We start from the raw sequence: 20,608 nt of genomic DNA, 5'->3' as shown, positions 1-20,608 counted from the left end.
AGACATTTGTCAGCTGTTAAACAACAGTACAATCCATTGAACATACTGTACTCCTACCTCAGCCTAGCCTTGTTTTCATTTCTGTCAAAACTTGTACAAAATATACAAAATATGACGCTACCCTGATTAAGGTCAATACTCACTCTTCCTGCTCACTTAGTTGTAGGTCTATGTGTGCTGAATGTACTGTGTACTCACTTGGTGGCACTAAGTATGGTACGTCTAGAAGTATAATGCTTAGTTTTCTGAATGTACAGTACAGTGCATGAGCAAAAGCGTCAGATCTGTATCAGTACTAGGGGTGTAACGGTACATGTATTCGTCCCAAACCGTACGTTATGGATGTCACGGTTTGGTTCATGCAGTTAGACGACAAATACAGTCAGTCACAGGCGGTCCACACTCCGCGCACACGTTAATACAATGTTGTTTGCTAACCGATATTAATGCCTTATTCTGCATGACCATATTCTACATCCCATAACCCTACCCAATACCTAAACTTAAAAACTACCTTACTAAGTAATAATAAGCAGTAATTAGGGGTTCATTGAGGCAAAGGTCATAGTTAATAGTTAGTTAATAGTGAGAACTGGGCCCTAAACCAAAATCTAACCATTTTACTTATTGTACCAAAATCATACCGAACCGTGACCCGAAAACCGAGGTACGTACCGAACCGTGACTTCTGTGTACCGTTACACCCCTAACCAATACCAGTATGCAGTTTTTATGTTTTTAAGCATTTGGCTATAACAGCATCAAGAAAAACATGTAGTTTCGCACCTGGCTCTGAGAATGCATCACTAACGTAGTCATCTTTGTCGCCTTCATAGTCCTCATCCTCCTCCTCCTCTTCCTCTTCATTCTCTGAGAGCTCGTGTTCACTGCCGAACCCTTCATCATGGTCTTCATCATCTAGGTCCAGTCCCTCTGCCTCTTCCTCCTCTTCCTCTTCTTCGCCTTCTTCTTCCTCCTCCTCCTCCTCCTCCTCTTCTTCTTCCATGTCAACAGTTGCCTTCCCTGCCAGTCTGGCCCTGGTTAAGAATAACGAGTAGTTGTGCTCTTCCTCCTTCTTTTTGTCAGCGGCGGACGTGTCGGATCCAAGGGCACTCGCAGCGATCAAGGCTTCACTGCCGGCAGCTGGAGGGAAGTGGAGTTTGTGTGGCACCGTCCTCATGGTGCTTACTTCTGGACCAGGAGCACTCGGTACCTCTCGTTTAGGAGTCTCGGCTCTCTTCTCACAGATAATGGAGGATGCCATGTTAGCGGCGATGGCTGGATCCTCAGCGATCAGCGAAGCATTCGACTCATGCTCCTCGATAGGAGGAGAGGTGGAAACACTAACCGGCTGGGTAGAGCTCTCTACTAAAGGCTTACGTGGTACGCTGATGCGTACCTTGGCTTTGCGAACGTAATCCATGTTGTCCAGAGTCCCAGGTGGGGCTTTGATAGCACCCAGAAACTGGGCCTTGGCCATCGTGTCAGTGCTGGAGGCAACAGGCCAGGTAGCTTTCTGGGATCCCTCGGCGAAGTCCGGCAGAGGGTTGCGACTCGATGAGGCGCTGGTTGCAGAGTTGCTGAGTCTGTTGGTGTTTTTCACCATGGTGGAAGGTGGAAACAAAAGCTGCTTTTGACCCACCAACAAGTCCGGATGGTAAAGAGTGTCGCAAACTGGCTGTGAGTCTTCACTGTTGAGCTGGGCAAGGGTAGGTGTCTGACCTATCACTTCCTCATCCTGGTAAGGGCTAGAAAAGTCATCAAGGCCCAAGAAATCAACTTCCTTGGTGCCCCAGATATCACAACTGGTGAGGCGGGTGTACTTGGTCAAGTCCTCCCAGTACGTGTCCCACTGCTCAAAGTTTGAGCTGTAAGCAGGCTCGTTGTCTGCCAGCTCAGGTAGATGATCCATGCTGTCCATGTCCTTGCAGTCCCCTACTGTGAAAATGTCTCCTCTAGGGCTCTGGCGGCAAGTCATGTCCCGATCCTGCGAACATTTAAAAATGTCACTTCTTTTATACGGCAGACTAGAGAAACTGGCGGGCTTTTTACACGTGATATTAATAACCCAGCGTCAATTACGTAACCCTTGGAAATCTTGTTGCATGTCTAAACTTTACCTTGGGTTTGTAATTAATGATAGGCTGTCAGGTTTCAACATTTCACACTGTTCTTTTGTTAACATTCTTGTTTGTATATTTACTTTTACTGCACAAGTACACGATGCAACCTGGTTTAATAACTGCTTGTTCATTTGTGGAAATTTCACAGTCAATTTGTCAATGTTCATGAATTCATGACTTCCATTGCATGACTTGTATTACCTTAGAGCTGTATATTACAGCCATATGGTCATTACTTTTTGCCAGAGGATGAGCTCCCTCTGATCATTTTGGAGCCTCAAGGTTTTTCTCTAATATCTCACTTTTTTCCCCTTGACACGGCCACCTCTGGCTTGTTAACTGTAATATTTGAAACATGCTGATAAACTTAAATAAAATAAAAAATGTAATTAATACAATTTTGTTAAATACAGCAATCCAGAGCAATCTTCCAAAAAGGGGACCCAAGATGAAAAAACAAAGCAAGCTTTAAAAACAACTAAAGTAACTAAACATCAAGATATTTCTTATTTTAATTCACTACCTTTTTTCTTTGAAGAACCAGGGTTCCCAACTTGAATATTTTTAGGTAGGTTCATTTTAACTGGAGAAGTCATGTAAATCAGCTAGCGTGGCCACAAATTAAGAATTCATTCCAATGTTTTAGACAAAGCGCAGCCATATTGTACTAATTTGTTCCCTCTTTTTATTTCAATGAAATTGTTGCCACAATTTAAAGTGCCCCTATTATGGATTTTTTACATTTCATACAGTGTGTAATGTAGCTGTATCTGAATGTAAACAGACTGCAAAGTAAAGCTGAAAGTGCATAAAAAATAAAGTTATTGTCTCTCAAAAGAAAGAGTCGACTCTGAACCGCTTAAACGAGTCGTTTTTAACTCGAATCCCATTTCCGTGAAGTTCACACGTCACAAGTTAAGACATTTGCATAATGCCCACCCACGTTCTGCAACAACTTGAACCCCCCTCAAATGCTGTAGCTCGTTCATGTGGATAACATGTCGACAAGACGCTGTGCTCTGCGCTGTGAAAAGAAATTCGGTTTATTTTCACTTCCAAAGGATGAGGCTGTGAAGAATCAGTGGTTAAAGATGGGACAGTACCTGCTTTATTTGGATCAACTTGCTCCTCAGAATCACAACCTGTAAGTGTGATTAATTATTGATGTATATATTTTATATTGAGTGTTCAAAATACACAGTTTTGTGTTTTAGCTATATAGTGTATGTCACTTATCTAACTCACATTATTACTGTTTTTCAGAAATACTTTTGCTAATCAGTTGTGGCCCACTATTGTCTATCGTTCTTACTACTTTGAGTAATGATAAAGGATGGAGCAAGATTAGTTTTACAAACTTTAATGTTACATCAGTCATTCATGTTAGTGTTCGGCTAACGTATGCACTGTTATTGATACTGTTACAGTTCCCATATGTGCACCACAATAAATTAGAAATATACACATCGGTTTGTTGATGGACATATACTTGTTAATGCTGATGGTGAGGAATTACAGTTGCAACATCTCATGATGAATGTCAAATTGAGTAGCGTATCACTGAGAAACATCCTGCTCAAGTCATCCTTGAGATGGAGGTTCGGGTTGAGTAACTAGTTCTTACAATTTTCCATCATCGGACTCGCGCTCAGATTGACATAGTAAAATCAACGACATCATTACTGTCTTTACAGTGTGTACAATCGCTGAGCTTTAGGAAGCCTTCGGAGCTGAATCGGTTATGGTTTCTGACTTGCGCTGTAAGCGATAGACCAATCACAACAGACTGGGTTGTCTGGCCAATCAGAGCAGAGCAGGCTCGCGTAAATGAGTGATTTAGAGAGACTGATTCATCCGACAAGTCGTTTGACAATCATTGAAAAATGTGGTAGTATGCAATATATTTTATAGAAAATGAAAAGTGTTTTTTGAACTTTGATACATGAAAACCTGTTGTAGGAGACCTCCAAAACAGAATTAGGAACCTTTGAAATAACATAATAGGGGCACTTTAACTAAAACAAGGGTCACAAATCAGTACAATTCCGCAATTTTTTTTCTTGTTTTATTCCCTGCATGATATGTGCAGGGCCTGTAATGTGAAAAGCCGTGGGTATTGTGGGTTACTCACCAGTTCATACATGAAATCTGGGTCAGAACTGTTTGCCAACAGGTCTGTGCTGGTCAGCGCCTGGTCAGCAAAAGAGCAGTTTTGAAACGCATCCCCAAAGGGAGGATCCATTCCACTAATGCTGGGCTATAAGATGGAAGCAAGAAGCAGAAGCATACCATGGGACCTATTTCAAAACACCTCAATTTGAGTTTCAATTTTGATACCAAATTTAAACAGGCCCTGTACCTGAGGCATTGCCGAGCACAGATCTTCAGTTCCTTGACGGAAACTTTTCTGCCACCTCCCCTGTCTCAAACTCCTTATCTCTTCGTCAATCTCTGGAGGAAATTTGATTGTAAGTATACGGAAAAAAGAGTTCTTGTTTTCAATATGGAGGCTTTAGCAGCACTTTTAAGTATGGCTGAGTTGTCCTCCTCAATTCACTGTTGTCTGTGGAAAGAAAACAGAACAGGAGTGAGGTTAGCTAGCATAAATGTTACAATAACACGCATTATCTGCACAAACGCCAGTTATAAAACAGAACACTAAGCCTGTGCAGTCTGGTAAAGCAAGTCTATAAACAAAATGTCACTTACAAGCTGCGAACTGACACAGACTATGAAACACTGAAAGGAAACAGCTGTCTAAAACAACTGTGTGCTCACATTAGAACAGCAACAGACAGGTACATCTCATAGGTATCAATGCTTTTTGCATTTGCAAACATCCGCAGAAACATTGGGGTTTTCTATCGTCATGGTTAAAAAAAGTTAGGGAGGTTGCCTGAGATCCATGGAAAGGAGCCCTAAATCGTATCAGTTTGGGCTGTAATAGTGCAAGAGCATCGAACACTAGGGCTATTTTTAAAACTACATCAGCGCCACCATTTCCCCTCAACTCACAGACAGCCATAGGCGGTGAGACCCGAAATGCTGGACAGTCTTTGCATAACAAATCAACAGAAATACGCAGGAGCATGTGAGGCTTGTGCTGGCCAGCTTCAGAGCTGAGCAAAACAATCCTGTCTCTCTTGTGCCTGATGACATCATTTCCTCCTGGTGCACCGAGCAAGTCAAATAAGCGTCTTATCACCCTTTGGCTTTGTGCACGGCGTGGTTTGCATACAGCCCACAGAAGCAGAGTGAGAAAAAAAATGTGAAAAAAATAACACTTCCCTTTAGCGCTTCACTATTTTACTGCTTACTCACTGATTTACACTTTGCCAAGAAAATGTGGTGCAAAACTTGCTTCCATGATGCTAGCATGTTTTAGCTGGTTACTAGGGTGTTCTTGGTTGGTTTTCAACACGTTGCTATGAGGTTGCTAGGGCGTACTGGGTGGTTTCTAGGGCATTGCTACTAGGGTGGTTACTTAATGGCCTCGACAAGCCACACTTTTTGAGGTTAGCCCAAAAGGAGCGTTCACAATGACAGCGATTTGCAGCGACAAAGTTACCTGCAGTCATACATTTTCAATGAGAGCTGCTGGTTTTCAACGACATGAGTGACTGTAACCACTGACAACATGATGTAGGAATTGAACTGCATGCAAACGAACTCACTGGAGCAACTACCAAATGAAGTGAAGTCACTACAGCTCACATGCCTATGTCTCCAAAGAGATACTGTATTCGAGGCTACTGCGATTTCACTGATCTATACACAAAATTAAAAAAAAAAAATCAAACATGAAAAAACCTATCAAGTTTGATTCAACCATTGATAATTGTTCATGAAATGAGATTATGCACCATTGTAGAGCTGCACGATTCTGGATAAATTGAGATTGTTGTCTTTTAGGAATGAGACCGCGTGGGTGTTTGGATCGAGATCGCAATCTTTTAACGATTAATTGTGCAGCTCGACACCATTGTAATGTAAAAGTGTTTTTTCATATTGCTCATTTTTAGCAAAAAGAAAGCTGTCACTGCGTCTGAAAATGCCTACTTCCCTAATATATAGTAAGCAAAAACAGTAATGTGTCCAAATTCATATAGCGTGTTCAAGTCATGTTAGAAAGATCATATTTATACACTGAATGCATATAAAAGTCACCACTACATCTTAATTATACAGAGCCCTGCACATGACATGCAAGAAAAATTAAATCGTGCACAAGATTTACTAATTAGTTCCCTCCATTTACTAATTTGTGTGCAAAATTTACTAATTCGTTCCCTCGATTTAGTAAATCGTGCGCGCGACTTAGCCTACTATTTTTTTTCCCTGCATGTCATGTCAGGTGCTCCGTATAATTATGATGAGCCTTCTGTTTGAGAAGCACCAGAAGATTGGAGAGGAACTAACAGATTTCTGTCCCTCCATAGGTAGTTTATGCAACTACCACTTTGACGCTTCAAAAAGTTCATAAAGAGATCGTAAAACTAATCCATATGAATCAAATGGTTTAGTTCACACGATCGTTTTATGTGATGAACAGACTTAATTTATAGGCTTTTATTCACATGTAAATATTAAACAATGAACATAAACAGAAGCTCAAGCGTACCTGCTTGACATCCGAGAACAAACCTTATTGGTTCTTGCGGAAGCTCAAGCGGGCTGCGTAACACGAGAATGAACCTCATTGGTTCTCGCACGTAAAGAAAACATGCTTGAGCTTCCGTTTACCACAACTAATGTGTGCGTTGATGAGAGTTTATGTGTGAATAAAAGCCTAAATTCAATCTGTTCATCATTTAAAGCGATCGTGTGTCCCTTCAGAAAATTTGGACTAAACCACTCAATTCATATGGATTTGTTTTACGACCTTTTTGAAGAATCAAAATGGTAGTTACGTAGCTGTCAATGGAGGGAGAGAAATCTCTCAGAACGAAAGTCTTACAAGTTTGGAATGACATGAAGATGAGATAAGAAATTTTTGATGAAATCCGAGAGGGGTTTTTTTTATCTCCCATAGAAAGCAACAAAATTACCACATTCAAGATCCAGAGAAGTAGTAAAAACATTGTTAAAATAGTCAATGTTGACAGTGGTTCAACCTTAATGTTATAAAGTGACGAGAATACTTTTGGTGTGCAAAAACAAAACTTTCATTATTGATTCAACAATTGATTCAACAATTTTTCCTCTTCCCTGTCAGTCTCCTACGCAGTTGATGCAGTGGACTCAGTTCAGCGCTTCCCTATTCTACATCAGAATGCCAACTCTGTATTGGCCGGCTCCTGCATCAGCATCATCGAAGATGAACGAAGGTCTTGCGGGTTAGGGAGGGTCATGTTCTTACTCACCATCGTAACGACATGAGGGTGAGTAATTAATGACAGATATTTCATTTTTGGGTGAACTGACCCTTTAAAAGGTTCTTTATGGGCATCGATGGTTCTATGAAAAAACTTTAACATCCATAATGGAAACTTTCCATTGCACAAAAGGTTCTTTAGAGTGGAAAAAGACTCTTTCGACTGTTAAAATGTTCAGTAACTCTTTACTTTATGTATAATGCATTATAAAAAGGTATTCAGTATGTTATAATGCATTATATTTTTTCATAAATAATTGTAACCAAAGTTAAAATGCATTACAATATTTGCAGATTCCTTGTTGCATCTGAAATTTGTTGTTTGTCATGGTTTACTTTCTAAGGGTGTAACATAAGCATTATAATTAGGGCTGTCAAAATTAACACGTTGACATGCAAATAATTTTTTCAGTTTAACACATTAAAAATATTTAATGCAATTTTTCTCCATCATCCTTTAGCTAGCGTTACATCATATGATCACACTATATTTCATTCAAGTGCTGTTAAACCATTCAAATGCAATAAAAAGAATTTAAAGCTGTACTGGCACACTGTCTGTGAATCTCCTGTCTGTGTGACAGACACACACGTCTCATGCACAAAGAAAGCCGCTTCAGACAGCGCACCGGCCGCATTGAGCTCTCTTTCGCGCTTGACTTGACAAAAACACACAAAAGTATGCCAAAATGCCTGCTTTGTCAAGTATCCTCGTAATCAGTCAAGGAGTTAAATAAAGTCTTAAATGACCACAAAAGGATGTTTGTCAGATCCACGTCATGTACGTCAGATCTTAAAGTGACAGCAGCCTAATAAACCTGCTGCTATGATGGCTGTCATTAATGTTAATCAAAGAACAAAAGACAAAGAGAAAATCACTCATAGCTCCTGACTGAGTAAGTTTTGTAGCTTTTACAAGGATTAATCTATATTTGATAATTTATTCAGTGAAGTCCATTTCTGTATTTCCTACCCATTAGATCAATTTTATTTTTTTTAAATATACCATCTTTATGTTGTTTGTACATTAATTTGGAGATTAAATGTGAAATTATTACAATATAAAAATATACTAAAAACTTTAAATGTGCTTTAGTACTTTAGTGTGATTAATCACAATTAATTATAGAAAAATGTGTGATTAATTAGTTTATCTTTTTAATCGATTGACAGCACTAATTATAATGAGAACATACAACGCATTATAAAAGGTACATTACAAGTCGACCGAAAATGTCATTTTCGGTTTTTGGCAAAAAATGGCCGAAAATATATGCCACCCAATTTTCTGTCCGATTTTAGTGTTACTTTCAATACTTTCAAAAGAGTATTTTATTGGTGTGGTTTTTTTTAAATTCAGTATCATTAAAATTATAGAATTTCATTAAGTCTAATATTAAAACAATTATACAAAAAAAAAAAAAAAAAAAAAAAGCTACATTTAAAATAAGACACACCTGATCACACCTGAACCAGCTAATCAAGGTAATCTTACTAGTCATAATAGAAACTTCCAGACAGGTGTGAGGCAAGTTGGAGCTAAACTCTCTCATGACACTCCAGGACAGAGTTTGGGCACCCCTGTTTTATGGCATCACTGCAAAAAAAAAAAAAAACCTTTCGGAACCCTATTTTTTAAGAGTGTATAATCGGTAATAATAGTGATTTGCATTGAGCTCTACTAAAACAATCAACATGTACATCATTCAAAACTAGGGCTGGGCTGTTAAAGGGATAGATTACCCAAAAATGAAAATTAGCCAATAATTTACTCACTCTCAATCCATCCTAGGTGTATATGATGAACACAATCTGAGATATATTTAAAACTATCCTGCTCTACCAAGCTTTACAATGGTAGTGAACAGGGGGTGTGTTTTGAAGCCCCAAATAAATGCATCCATCTATCTTAAATACAATCCACATGGCTCCAGGGGGTTACTAAATGCTTTCTGAAGCGAAGAGATGGGTTTTTGTAAGAAAAATATCCATATTTAAAACTTTAACTAAAATTACTAGCTTCCTGCAGAGGGCCATATGCATTGATTTGCGGCAAAAGAGTGAACTCTGACCCAACGCATGAAGCAATGACGAACGCGGAAGCACAGAGGACAGAGCGAAACAAAACACCGGTCACAAATAAGTCTAAAACGAGCAAGAAATTTTAAAGAGAAATGTCAGAGGATTTTGATATAAGAGAAGGGGAGCTTGAGTTTGTTGCCCAGCCCTTTTTGTTAGAACATCTAAGCTTACGATACTCCTACATCCTGCGTCATACATTGCGTGAAAGGTTACTCATTTGGCGCAAGTCGATTTGCGCAGTATATGTATGGTCGTCTGGCGGAAGCTAGATATTTTAGATTATAAAGTTTTGATATGGATATTTTTCTTTACAAAAACCCATTGCTTCACTTCAAAAGGCCTTTATTAACCCCCTAGAGCCATATGGATTATATTTATGATGGATGGGTGCATTTATTTGGGGCTGCAAAACGCCGCCCATTCACTACCATTACAAAACTTGGAAGAGCCAGGACATTTTTAAATATATCTCTGATTGTGTTCGTCTGAAAGAAGATAGTCATGTACACCTTGGATTGCTTGAGGGCGAGTAAATTACGGGATAATTTTCATTTTGGGGTGACCTATCCCTTTAATGGACATTACGGGGCAATTCAGTCTGGAACTGACCTTGGTATTGAAGCTTCCAGTACACACACATAAATATAACAAAATACATAATAACATTTAAGAATAAAAAAAAAATTATTGTAAAAAGTATAAGGTTTAGACAGAATAAACATTTACAGATAATGAACTTTTACAGTATTGTTAATAACAAAATGATTAAAGATTTTGCACAAAAAAGTGGGGTATTGGAAGGCAATAACCTATGGGAAGAAACTTGATGTTCTAGTGCCTAGCGATCCGAGGCACCGTCCAGACAGCAACAGTTCAAATAGGTTGTGGCCAGGGTGAGTGGAGTCTGATGATTTTACCTACACTTTTACTCACTCTGGAAGAGTATGGGTCCTGGGGCCTGATGTATAAACGTTGCGTACGCACAAAATGGGCATAGAAATATGCGTACGCATTTTTCCACGCACATATCGGGATTTATAAAAAATAAACTTGGCGTAAATAAGTGCGCACCGTAAGGATGCTCTTGACCGTGCGTACGCACTCTTTTAGAAGAGTATGTGTTTTGGCGACACCAACTGGCCCAAATAGCAATAACTATTTAAAATGAAAAACTTCTAAATTATCCTATTACATCACCCAATAAATCAAATTGCATCAACCTGAATTATCATTATCAGCATTCTTAACCAGGTGCAAATACTTTGAATTTACTAATTTTTTTTAATGAATGGGCTATAAAAAGGTATGTGCGTATATAACATATCGTCATAATGGATGCTCCCCCCCAGGAGAGACAAAAGTGATATGAATTGAGATAGTAGATGTGCTACTTTCGATCACTTTTCCAGTGACACGCTGTTTTAATGACAGCAAGGAGCGCTGGAAGCACAATAATTCCTTTTTAAACCATACTGCAGATGTTATGACAAAATATTTTTTCGAGAATGACGATCAGTGATGCACACTTAACTTAGATATTATGGAAGACACCGCTGGATTCGGTGGTCGAACGGTCCGTTGTCCAGTTTGAATAGGTCCAATAATATCTTACTGTACAACCACAGCTGCAGGAGGTGTTCGTGTGAAGGATCTTCAAATAATTACCATTTGAAGGATATCATTTGAGGAAAACGGTAAGATTTGCATGTTTTCTTTTAAAAATACTTTGTCAGTGACGCGCCGTTTCAGACAATTGTATTTACACTGCAATAAATAAGTGCCTATAAATAATAGCCTATAAACTTCCTAAAAGATATGTTCACCTTATCAGCAAAACTGCATAAATTTGATTTGAATTGTTTAAAACTATTCAAATACTATCTGGCCAGTAGAAATGAATGAATCATCTCTATTCTAAAACCTTTATCTGAAGAATTTATACAATTTTGTTTTTATGGATATTTTGATATATTTATTCTAAAACAAAGAGGATATTGGATTATCTTTATCAACATAATGTGTGGCACAAATTGCATTTATAGTCCATATCTAATATTTTCCAATGTCTTGTACCTTTGACGGTGTTAACCGTGGATGTCACGTGGATGGGAACATGTATGGAAATGATATGCAGATGAGGTTATGCATAGTAAAACTAGGCGTCGTAAGCTCCATATATGGTGATTTCGGGGAGGAGACAGGGTGGAGATGCACGTACGCACAATCTTCCGCTGACTGGGATTTATAAAGAGATTTGTGCGCAGGATCTGGCGTACGCATGGTTTTATAAATCAGATTTTTTGTGTGCGTACGCAGAATCTAGCTTTTGCGCGTACGTACACTTTTAGGATGAAATCTACGCAAAGTTTTATAAATGAGGCCCCTGGAGGGTAGGCACCAATAATCCTCTGCTCATTCTGGATTGCCCGTTGTGGTCTCCTGATGTCCGATTTGGTGGCTAAACCAAACCAGACAGTTATAGATGAACACAGGACAGACTCAATGATGGCTGAGTAGAACTGAATCGGCAGCTCCGGTGGCAGGTTGAACTTCCTCAGCTGGTGAAGGAAGCACAACCTCTGCTGGGCCTTTTCCACAATAGAGTCAATGTGATTGTCCCACTTCATGTCCTGAGAGATGGTGGTGCCCAGGAACCTGAATGACTTTTTTTACAGTGCTGTGCATGATGCTGAGTGGGGGAGTGCAGGGGTGTTCCTCCTGAAGTCCACTATCATCTCCACCGTTTTGAGCATATACAGCTCCAAGGATGTTCTGTCTGTACCAGACAGTCTGTATGCAGACTTGTCACCATCCTGAATGAGGCAGATGACTCTGGTGTCGTCTGCAAACTTCAGAAGCTTGACTGAAGGGTCTTTAGAGGTGCAGTCAGTAAGAAGAGCAGTGGGGAGAGGACGCAACCCTGAGGAGCACCAGTGCGGATAGTGAGAGTCCTGGATGCGAGTTTCCCCGTCTCACTACTGCTGCCTATCCGTCAGAAAGCTGGTGGTCCACTGGCAGATTGGGGTGGGCACGAAAAGCTGGGTCAGTTTGTATGATAGAAGATCTGGTCTGTTGGTGTTGAAAGACAAATTGTAGTCCACAAATAAGATCATTGCGTAAATCGCAGGTCCATTGAAATGCAGATCCATGTTGACGGCATCATCCACAGACCTGTTTGCTAGGCAAACTGAAGAGAATCCAGTGAGGTTCCAGTGATGTCCTTGAGGTAGGCCAACACCAGTCTCTCAAATGAAACTCAGCTCAGCTCAGCTCACATAGACCTTAAGCACAGGTTGAATAGCAGGAGGTGTTGGTGTATGTGTGAAGTGCAGGTAAGAGCGGGTAGGGGGTGTGTGTCAGCAGTAAAACACATTCAGATCTTCAGCCAGATCATAGTTGATTCTCCAATGATCGTGGGGGTGGTGTCTTGTACTTGGTGATGTTCCTCAGACCTGTCGTGACTGATGCCGGGTCTTTGGGTCATCCTGATAACTGGTCTTCAGCTTCTTCTTCAGTAGCTTCTTTTAGCCATTCTGATGTCCTTTGATAGTCTGCTTCTGGCCTACTTATACAAGATTTTATCCCCACTTCTGTAAGCATCATCTTTGGCTTGACAAAGCTGTTTGAGTTTTCCAGTAAACCATAGTTTATCATTATTGAATCATTATTGAAACGAATGTAGCGTCTGGATGGATGAATGAGGAAAACTACCACGGTGAGTAGAAAGGTTCACAGTTTATGAATAGCACCTCTAAATTTGGAAAGCACATCTTCTTCAGAGTTGTTACATCTGAACACTAACTTTTATTAATGCAAAAGCATTGTCCACTGCTTTTCGTGTTCCCCGTTGACTCCGTGATGCGATCCTCTCTGAACAGCTGGAGGCCCGGCAGATGTAGTGCGTTGTCTGAAATGGCTTCACTCTGCCAGGTTTAAGTGCACAATGCAGCAGATTTTGAAAAGTCTTTGTTTGTGCAGTTGAGGAGTAGTTCATCCGTTTTGTTAGGAAGAGATCGGAGATTCACTAGGATGCCACATTCGTGGAGCTTAACCAGCGTGTCGGCATGCTTCCTGTTTGAACAGAACCGCTGGCCCTCTGACTAGAACGTTCAAACAAAACATCTGAATAATCAAAAGCTGGAAAAATGTTGTCTGGATTGTGTTGCCTTATGTCCAGTAGTTTGTCTCTGGTGAAACTGGTAGGAAAAAACTAACTAAACACATAACAAGTAAACAAAAACAGCAAAAGAATTGGAAAGCTCCACACTGAGGCAGCCATTTGCAGCATTATCTTGAACAACAGGCTCACTGTTTGAGCAATCGTGCCATAATATATCCTTGTGTTGTGATATAACTCATATCAGCATGATCACTATAAAGAGGGCTATGTGGAGGAACATCTACCCAGCAGGCTTACATCAAAACTACAGTATCACTGAAGAATTAAGCCTTCACAATATTTACCAACACTAATTTTGATAGGATAGCCTACCAAAGGCTAATAACAACACATTGGATGATGTAAAAATATAGAAAGACAGATTAAACAAAGAGGAGGAGAAACAGATGAAAAGATTGCAGCTGATAATGATTATCTTGTGTAGTAAACAAGCATTGTTCTCATGAATACATGTCCCTGAGCGGCTGGAATGAAAGGTCTCTCAATATGATCTGGGAGTGACTATAGACCAGAGGAAACATGATTGCAGCTTTAGAAATTATGGTTTTGCACTGAATACCCCTGATGGAGTTTGAGGTCAGTCAATCAAATCCAATTTTGGTTTGCAAAAAAATTAACACCACCTCAGAGGATGAATATCACATATTATATATATATATATATATATACATACAGAGAGATGATAACAGTGTCATTTTCAAAAACATGTCCTTTGAAACCCGTTTTCAAAAGTTTGTGTTTTCAGGCCCCCAAAATGCCATTGTCATATAAATGAATGGCTAAAACACATAAAAAGTTGTGCATTTTTAGTTGAAAACAGTGTTCATGTAAACAGTCCCTCATTTGAATGAACATTTGACTACAAGACCTAAAGAGCCTTCCCTGACTGTGCAGATATTGGGCAATTTAATTTGTATGAAATAAATCAAAGCAACACTAACCTTTTATTTTACAAAATGCACCTGTAAAGAAAACTATAACGGATCGCTTTTGAGCCTATGGAAGCACTTGTAGTACCACTAGATTTAAAATCAACCCTTTAGATGGTCTATTTGCATTGAACTTCATGACATACTTCCAATTTAAAGTAATATGGGTCACTAGTTTCTGCTCAAGTGTGTTTACAATCTGCTGTAGTTGCCTAGTTCCTGAAAAACCAAACACAGTGGCTCGTAACTGTACAAACATACAGTGAAGGACACATCACTGAAGGTCAAAGGTGACTAGTAAAGAGTTTATTACCAATGCTCCTTGAGTGAAACAACTACACTTCAAATACAGCAATGCTCCAGTGTGTGGACATGAAGTGGCGACCCAACATACTAAATCATAAGTTATTTTTAAACAAAAAATGTACTGAAATGTATTAGTACTTCTTTATGGTAATTTAGTAATATTATCATAAAGTCTTTGGTCTCTAAAAAAAACATTCAAATACAGTTGGTTCCATGTAGGGATGCACCGATTTTAACAAACAATTATTGGCCGATTCTGATACCATTATTTGTCACTTGCTCTCTTATTTGAAGTTGTTATCAAAATAGATTAAATAAATAAATTAGCAAAGTTCAAAAATGCATACATTATTTCTAATGAACGTGGACTGGATCCATTTAACATTCAGCAGGCCTATATAAATACAACAAAACAAAGAAACATTAAATAAACAGTGCTTTTTAGGTTGGTTTAACAGTAGTTTTCAGGTACAGAAATGAAGTAAACAAATGTAAAAAAAAACACTACATATTCTTCACTGTATAAATTAAATACATATTAATCCTTATTAAAAGTTACAAAGTTAATTTGTCAAGAGTAGTGAGCCATTTTTGGGTCTTTTGTTTGATTAGCATTAAAACAGCAGGAATATTAGGCTGCAGTCACTTTAAGAGCTGCACTGATCCAATATACTGTTACACAAGCATTTTATTTCTTAGCTGTTTAAGTTAATTTAAGACATAACTGACTATATTTACAAGGATACTCACCAAGACAGCCATTTTGATATAATTTTGTGTGAATTAGAAGAAGCAAAAAACAACTCCATTCAGTATTCTTGTGCTTTCTGTGACGCTGCTTTCCGGGCATGCATTATGGATGTGTGCGAACTTCCATGCTCTCGGCAGCCAATAATTCACCGCACAAAACACACTGTGCTCTGCACAAACCATGTTAATCCTCACTGCAAGTGAACCAGTTTTTAATGCAGTATGGTTTGTACTCTTGTTTATCTGTCCATGTCGGTATATGCCTAATTTGTCTAGTTTCTCCCAAGCAACAGCTGAATTCGACTGACTTTTGTTTCAAGACACAGAAAAGCCTTTCTCCTCCTCTTTTAAAGCGTATTTATTTTGCTTTTCTAGTCAGCTGGGAACCACTGATATATATTGAATATTATATGAACAAAATCAGCCCTTTAAATATTTTTATTAAATGTATGTCATTCCAGACCCACAAGACCTTTGTTCATTTTTGGAATGCAAATGAAGATATTAATAATCTCTCATCATTTTTGACCATTCATTGAAAGTCTAGGTAATCAACATTTTCAAGTTTCAAAAAGGTCATTTTTGATGAGTCATGGCATTTTAATTTTTTTATTATTATTATTATTATTATTATTATTTTAATCAACTGAAAGGCATAAAAGAAAAGAAATAGCTCTCTGTAAGTTGGTTCACAGAATGTTGTTACCAGAAATGCAGTTCCTAAGATGAAAATATGAAATTCAGAAAGAATGAAACCTTGAAAATAATCAATATTAAAAAATAGTCTACTTTATCTGCAATATTCAAACTTTGCCCGTATAAAAGTCTAACATGTCCATAAACTAAAAACTTCACTTTGTCACATACTAGTTTTTTGCAGTGTGCACTTACAGGCCGCCGCTTTGTTATGCACAAGCTGAAGAATCTTATGCGTAGGCGAGGCGTGCTGTGATCAAACTGGTGGCCTTTGTGCTAAAGCTACAGACACACTGTGGCTAATACACAGGAAGTATGACAGGAGACAGTCTAGTGCGTATTAAACTCAAGTTTAACTTAGGCTTATGTTTAGACATGTCTTATTAGCTCCAATGTCTGTCTGCACCTTAAAAGGACAGTCTGAGCTAATTACAAACAAGCTTGCATTTTGCAGTCCAGGCTTCAATGCATAGACTACTCTGCAAATGTCAGAGGTCTCTGCTCGCTGAGACGGCAACAGCACGCTCCTTACACAGAGGCGAAGGACAACTGAAGCTTATCTGAAAGACGAATGGAAAATTTTATTAGGTTGTTGATTATTTCTATAAACTACTGACTGTATAATTATTTTTTTTAAAAATCTATAATTTCCTCCATTACATGTCACAAATTTCATGTGAAATACAAAAGGAGAAGTTTTGAATAATTGACATTAGTGATGCACCTAAATCATTTTTTTACAGAAACACCGAAATTGAAAATAACGTTTATTTAATAATCAATTAAATCATTAAATTTATTTAATAATCAACTTTGTATAACATTTAAATTCCACATAAGGCAGTTTTTATATCATATGTTATCATAATGAAAAATCAAGTTTCAACTATTTCAATGTTGACATAAGCGTTTAAATGTGGCTGTAACAAAAACGTGTTGTCATGAAATATTTATTCATTAAACATACATTAAATAATGAAGACATCACTAGCAGTCCTGATAGTCTGCATTAAACTTCAGACTTTACTGAATGAGCGCCAGCACGCGTATGCGCGTCAAACAGATGGGACGCATTAAGCCGTGGGTATAATTTTTTCCGCGTACGCCAGTGTACGTGCACAGCTGTGTAAAGTATGTTTCATTTGACTCGTATGCATACACAGGTGCAGTTTTGAGCAATCTCTTGCCACGAGTTACAACCCATGTAAACATCTTTGTATTCTTTCATGCTAGAGTTGTACAAATGAGGGTACTTTCTAACCTTTTCGCACAATCTCGCGTCTATATAGGGCTTCATTGTCGCTGTAGCTTGCATGCGTTCCAGTCTGTTCTGTTTATGCAGTTTTTCTTTGACTACCTTGTGAATCTATGCCCCAGGGCACAGTTGCCACCTTGTGGATAAACTAATAACTGCAAAAAAAAATTAAATGCACGTGTGCAACCTGCACGTACAAAGTATGCGCGGTTACATAAATCCAGCAGTGCGCATAATTTTCTGATGCCGAAATTCGCGTCACGCACACTGTACGCTGAGCCTTGCATACACGTAAAAAATTGAAGTACACTTTGGACAATTAAAATTCAGCACAAAACTATTAATTTTGATGAAATATCTGTTGTTTAACGTTAAATTTAGGTTTAAAAGTCAACATGTAATTCAGGTATTTTATGAAAGTGGTAACTCTAAAGGGATATAACTGCATGTAATTGAATATAAATGTAAGACATTTCTTACATTTATAGGAAAAAGAAATGACAGTTTCCAGAGAGAATGTGTGTGTTCCTGCAAAACATTCCTCTTATTTGCTAACACTGAGTTTGTGTTTTTGTTTTTCTTTATTATTATCTTCATTTTTAATGTAGGGATTTAAACTTCTTGCATTCAATTTGTTTGTTTGAAGGACAGCATTGGGCAAGTTGTGGAATAGTGCATATTGTAAATAAAATAAAATAAAGAAAATTGGTATTTTATCCGATTAATCTAAGAAATAATTGGCCAACTAAATGGATTATCAAAATAATCGCTAGATGCAGCCCTAATCAGGTTGACTAATTATTTACTGAATTTAGCAACACATCCCATAGACAAGTTGTGAAGGGGTAAATAAACTACAAACTATGAGAGAAAGAGACAGCAAAATACGAGTTACAAAAGTAAAAGAGTACATAGGCTAGTTGTTATGTTGGTGCCCCCAAATCACTAAGACCGCACCAGCATGAGGGTGAATAAATAATAAATGTGTTAAAATTTTCATTTTACAACAGGCATCTGAGAAATTCAAACCTTAGTTTGGGTAAAACCCATATTCATTCACCTATTCAAACTAGGAAGAGCACACACTTCAGACAAAATATAAGCTCAATTTCATAGCTGACCATTCGACTTTTAATATTTCATGACAAAGAAAAGCCATAAAACATCTGCATCTACTATCAGGCCTCTGTTGTCATGACATTGCACTTAAAATGCAGTGCTTGCTCACTTTTTTTGTCTGTTTGTCAAGCCACACATGCATTTGTAATAAAACCCTGAATAAATAGCAAGCTGAAAGCCTTGCAAATGTAATGCTATCCCTCCTATAACAGTTAGGTGACCACCTCTGCAATGTTTACATGAAGTCAGATGACCTACTAAACAGCTCATGACTGTTCACATTTCTACACCTGTGAGACCTTACTGATTAAACACATCTGCATTAAACCAAAGGAATGCTGCTTTAACGATTAGCGTAATTCGCTCATTGTGGGTGAGATCCTACTTTATTCTGACCTACTAACACTCCACAACACCCTGAACTCAACATGGCCCCCCCCCCCTTCAAAAACAAATAGCGTCAACCTAACCCGCCGCGATACTGCGACAACGCCCACGCAATGGCGCTTTCTGATTGGCTGTAAGCAAACTCATAACCCGCCTCCGCATGTAAATGATTGCACCAATTCGCAGTCAATCACGCCCCGCCCCACAAAGCTTGGTTGAGTGGACGGGCAACAAACAATATCGCAGGCCTCCACACGTTACGTAAACAGATGGAATGCAAAACATTATTTCCGCAAACTTTTATTTTACAGACAAACACTCAGTTTTGAACCCTTTACAAGACAGCAGGCAAATGAACTTGAGATTAAAAACGACTCATTCAAATGTATGACACAATGCATTTTAAAGCGATTTTTTTTTTGGTGCACGATCAAAACACATTAAAATCAGTTCAGATAGTTATCCATGTCCCAAAGTCATTCTAGATGTCGCGGAAACTACCGTGTTTTTTCATTTGACTTTGCATCGTGCTGATGGGGGCGTGTACCCTTGCAGACTTCTAGTGAGACACCGTAAAAGCATCTATGAATACAAAAAAAAGTCTAGAAATCACTGATTAACTCGACTGATGTACATCAAATCACCTTGTTTTTGATATATTCATGGCGAGGATCATAAAACCAACGAACTCTAGCTTAATAATGTCCGGTAAATAAAGGACAGTTTCACCAACAAATATTAATCCTCTGAGAATAGTAGTTATAAATTCTGTGAACCTTTATCTAATTTATATTATCAGCTTATTAATCAAGTTCTGGACTGGGTTTGTCAACTAAAAGAAAACTCCAAAAGGTGCAGTGCTGTGGTCCTGCAGGACCAGCTCGAGAAGAAATGTTCTAGAAGTTCTTGTGTAACTGAAAGCTAACAAACAACATCTCTGCCCTTACTCAGCGCCAATGACTGGCCAGCTAAGCAACTACGGGAAAAAAATATTGATCCGAAAGGACAAACGGGCACCCCAGGATGCCACACAATATAAAATATCGCTCTGTCAGAGAGATAAACAGACAAGAACAGGTTAGTGTATAAAGAGGAACTAGAGCGCTGCTTTCACACTATGGCCTCCGTGTCCCTCCCCTCTGCTAGCGTAACTTAGCCAGAGAGCTAACTACAAGACACAATGTTTTTATCATCCTTAAACAGCTATACTCACACACTTCACTGCGCTGTCATAGTAAAAAAGATGACTCACCTTTAAGGAACCCATGTACTAGAAAAAATGGTTGTAACTCCAAATTTAAATCGTGTTTAGAAAAAGTTAATGTCATTTCTTCTCAATCCACGCCGTCTTCCTCTCTGGTTTGTTTTGTTTATCTTCTTCCTGACGGGTTCCTGGAAAGCGCGTGA

The 20,608-nt window shown here is 38.6% G+C and overlaps 1 protein-coding gene across 1 annotated transcript in view; it reads right to left on the bottom strand.

Moving 5' to 3' along the window:
* Positions 1-20,608, bottom strand: part of crebrf (creb3 regulatory factor) — a 27,653-nt gene extending 7,045 nt beyond the window's left edge. The window contains exons 1-4 of the mRNA XM_048167247.1: positions 20,454-20,608; positions 4,483-4,686; positions 4,255-4,380; positions 787-1,987 (exon numbers count right to left, since the gene is read on the bottom strand). Of these exons, the coding sequence (XP_048023204.1) occupies positions 787-1,987; positions 4,255-4,380; positions 4,483-4,491 (1,336 nt within the window). The 5' untranslated portion in view covers positions 4,492-4,686; positions 20,454-20,608. The remainder of the gene's footprint in view (positions 1-786; positions 1,988-4,254; positions 4,381-4,482; positions 4,687-20,453) is intronic.

Source organism: Megalobrama amblycephala, linkage group LG18, assembly GCF_018812025.1.
Source record: "Megalobrama amblycephala isolate DHTTF-2021 linkage group LG18, ASM1881202v1, whole genome shotgun sequence".
Classification (NCBI taxonomy): Eukaryota; Metazoa; Chordata; class Actinopteri; order Cypriniformes; family Xenocyprididae; genus Megalobrama; species Megalobrama amblycephala.
This window is presented reverse-complemented; position numbering and strand designations above follow the sequence as displayed.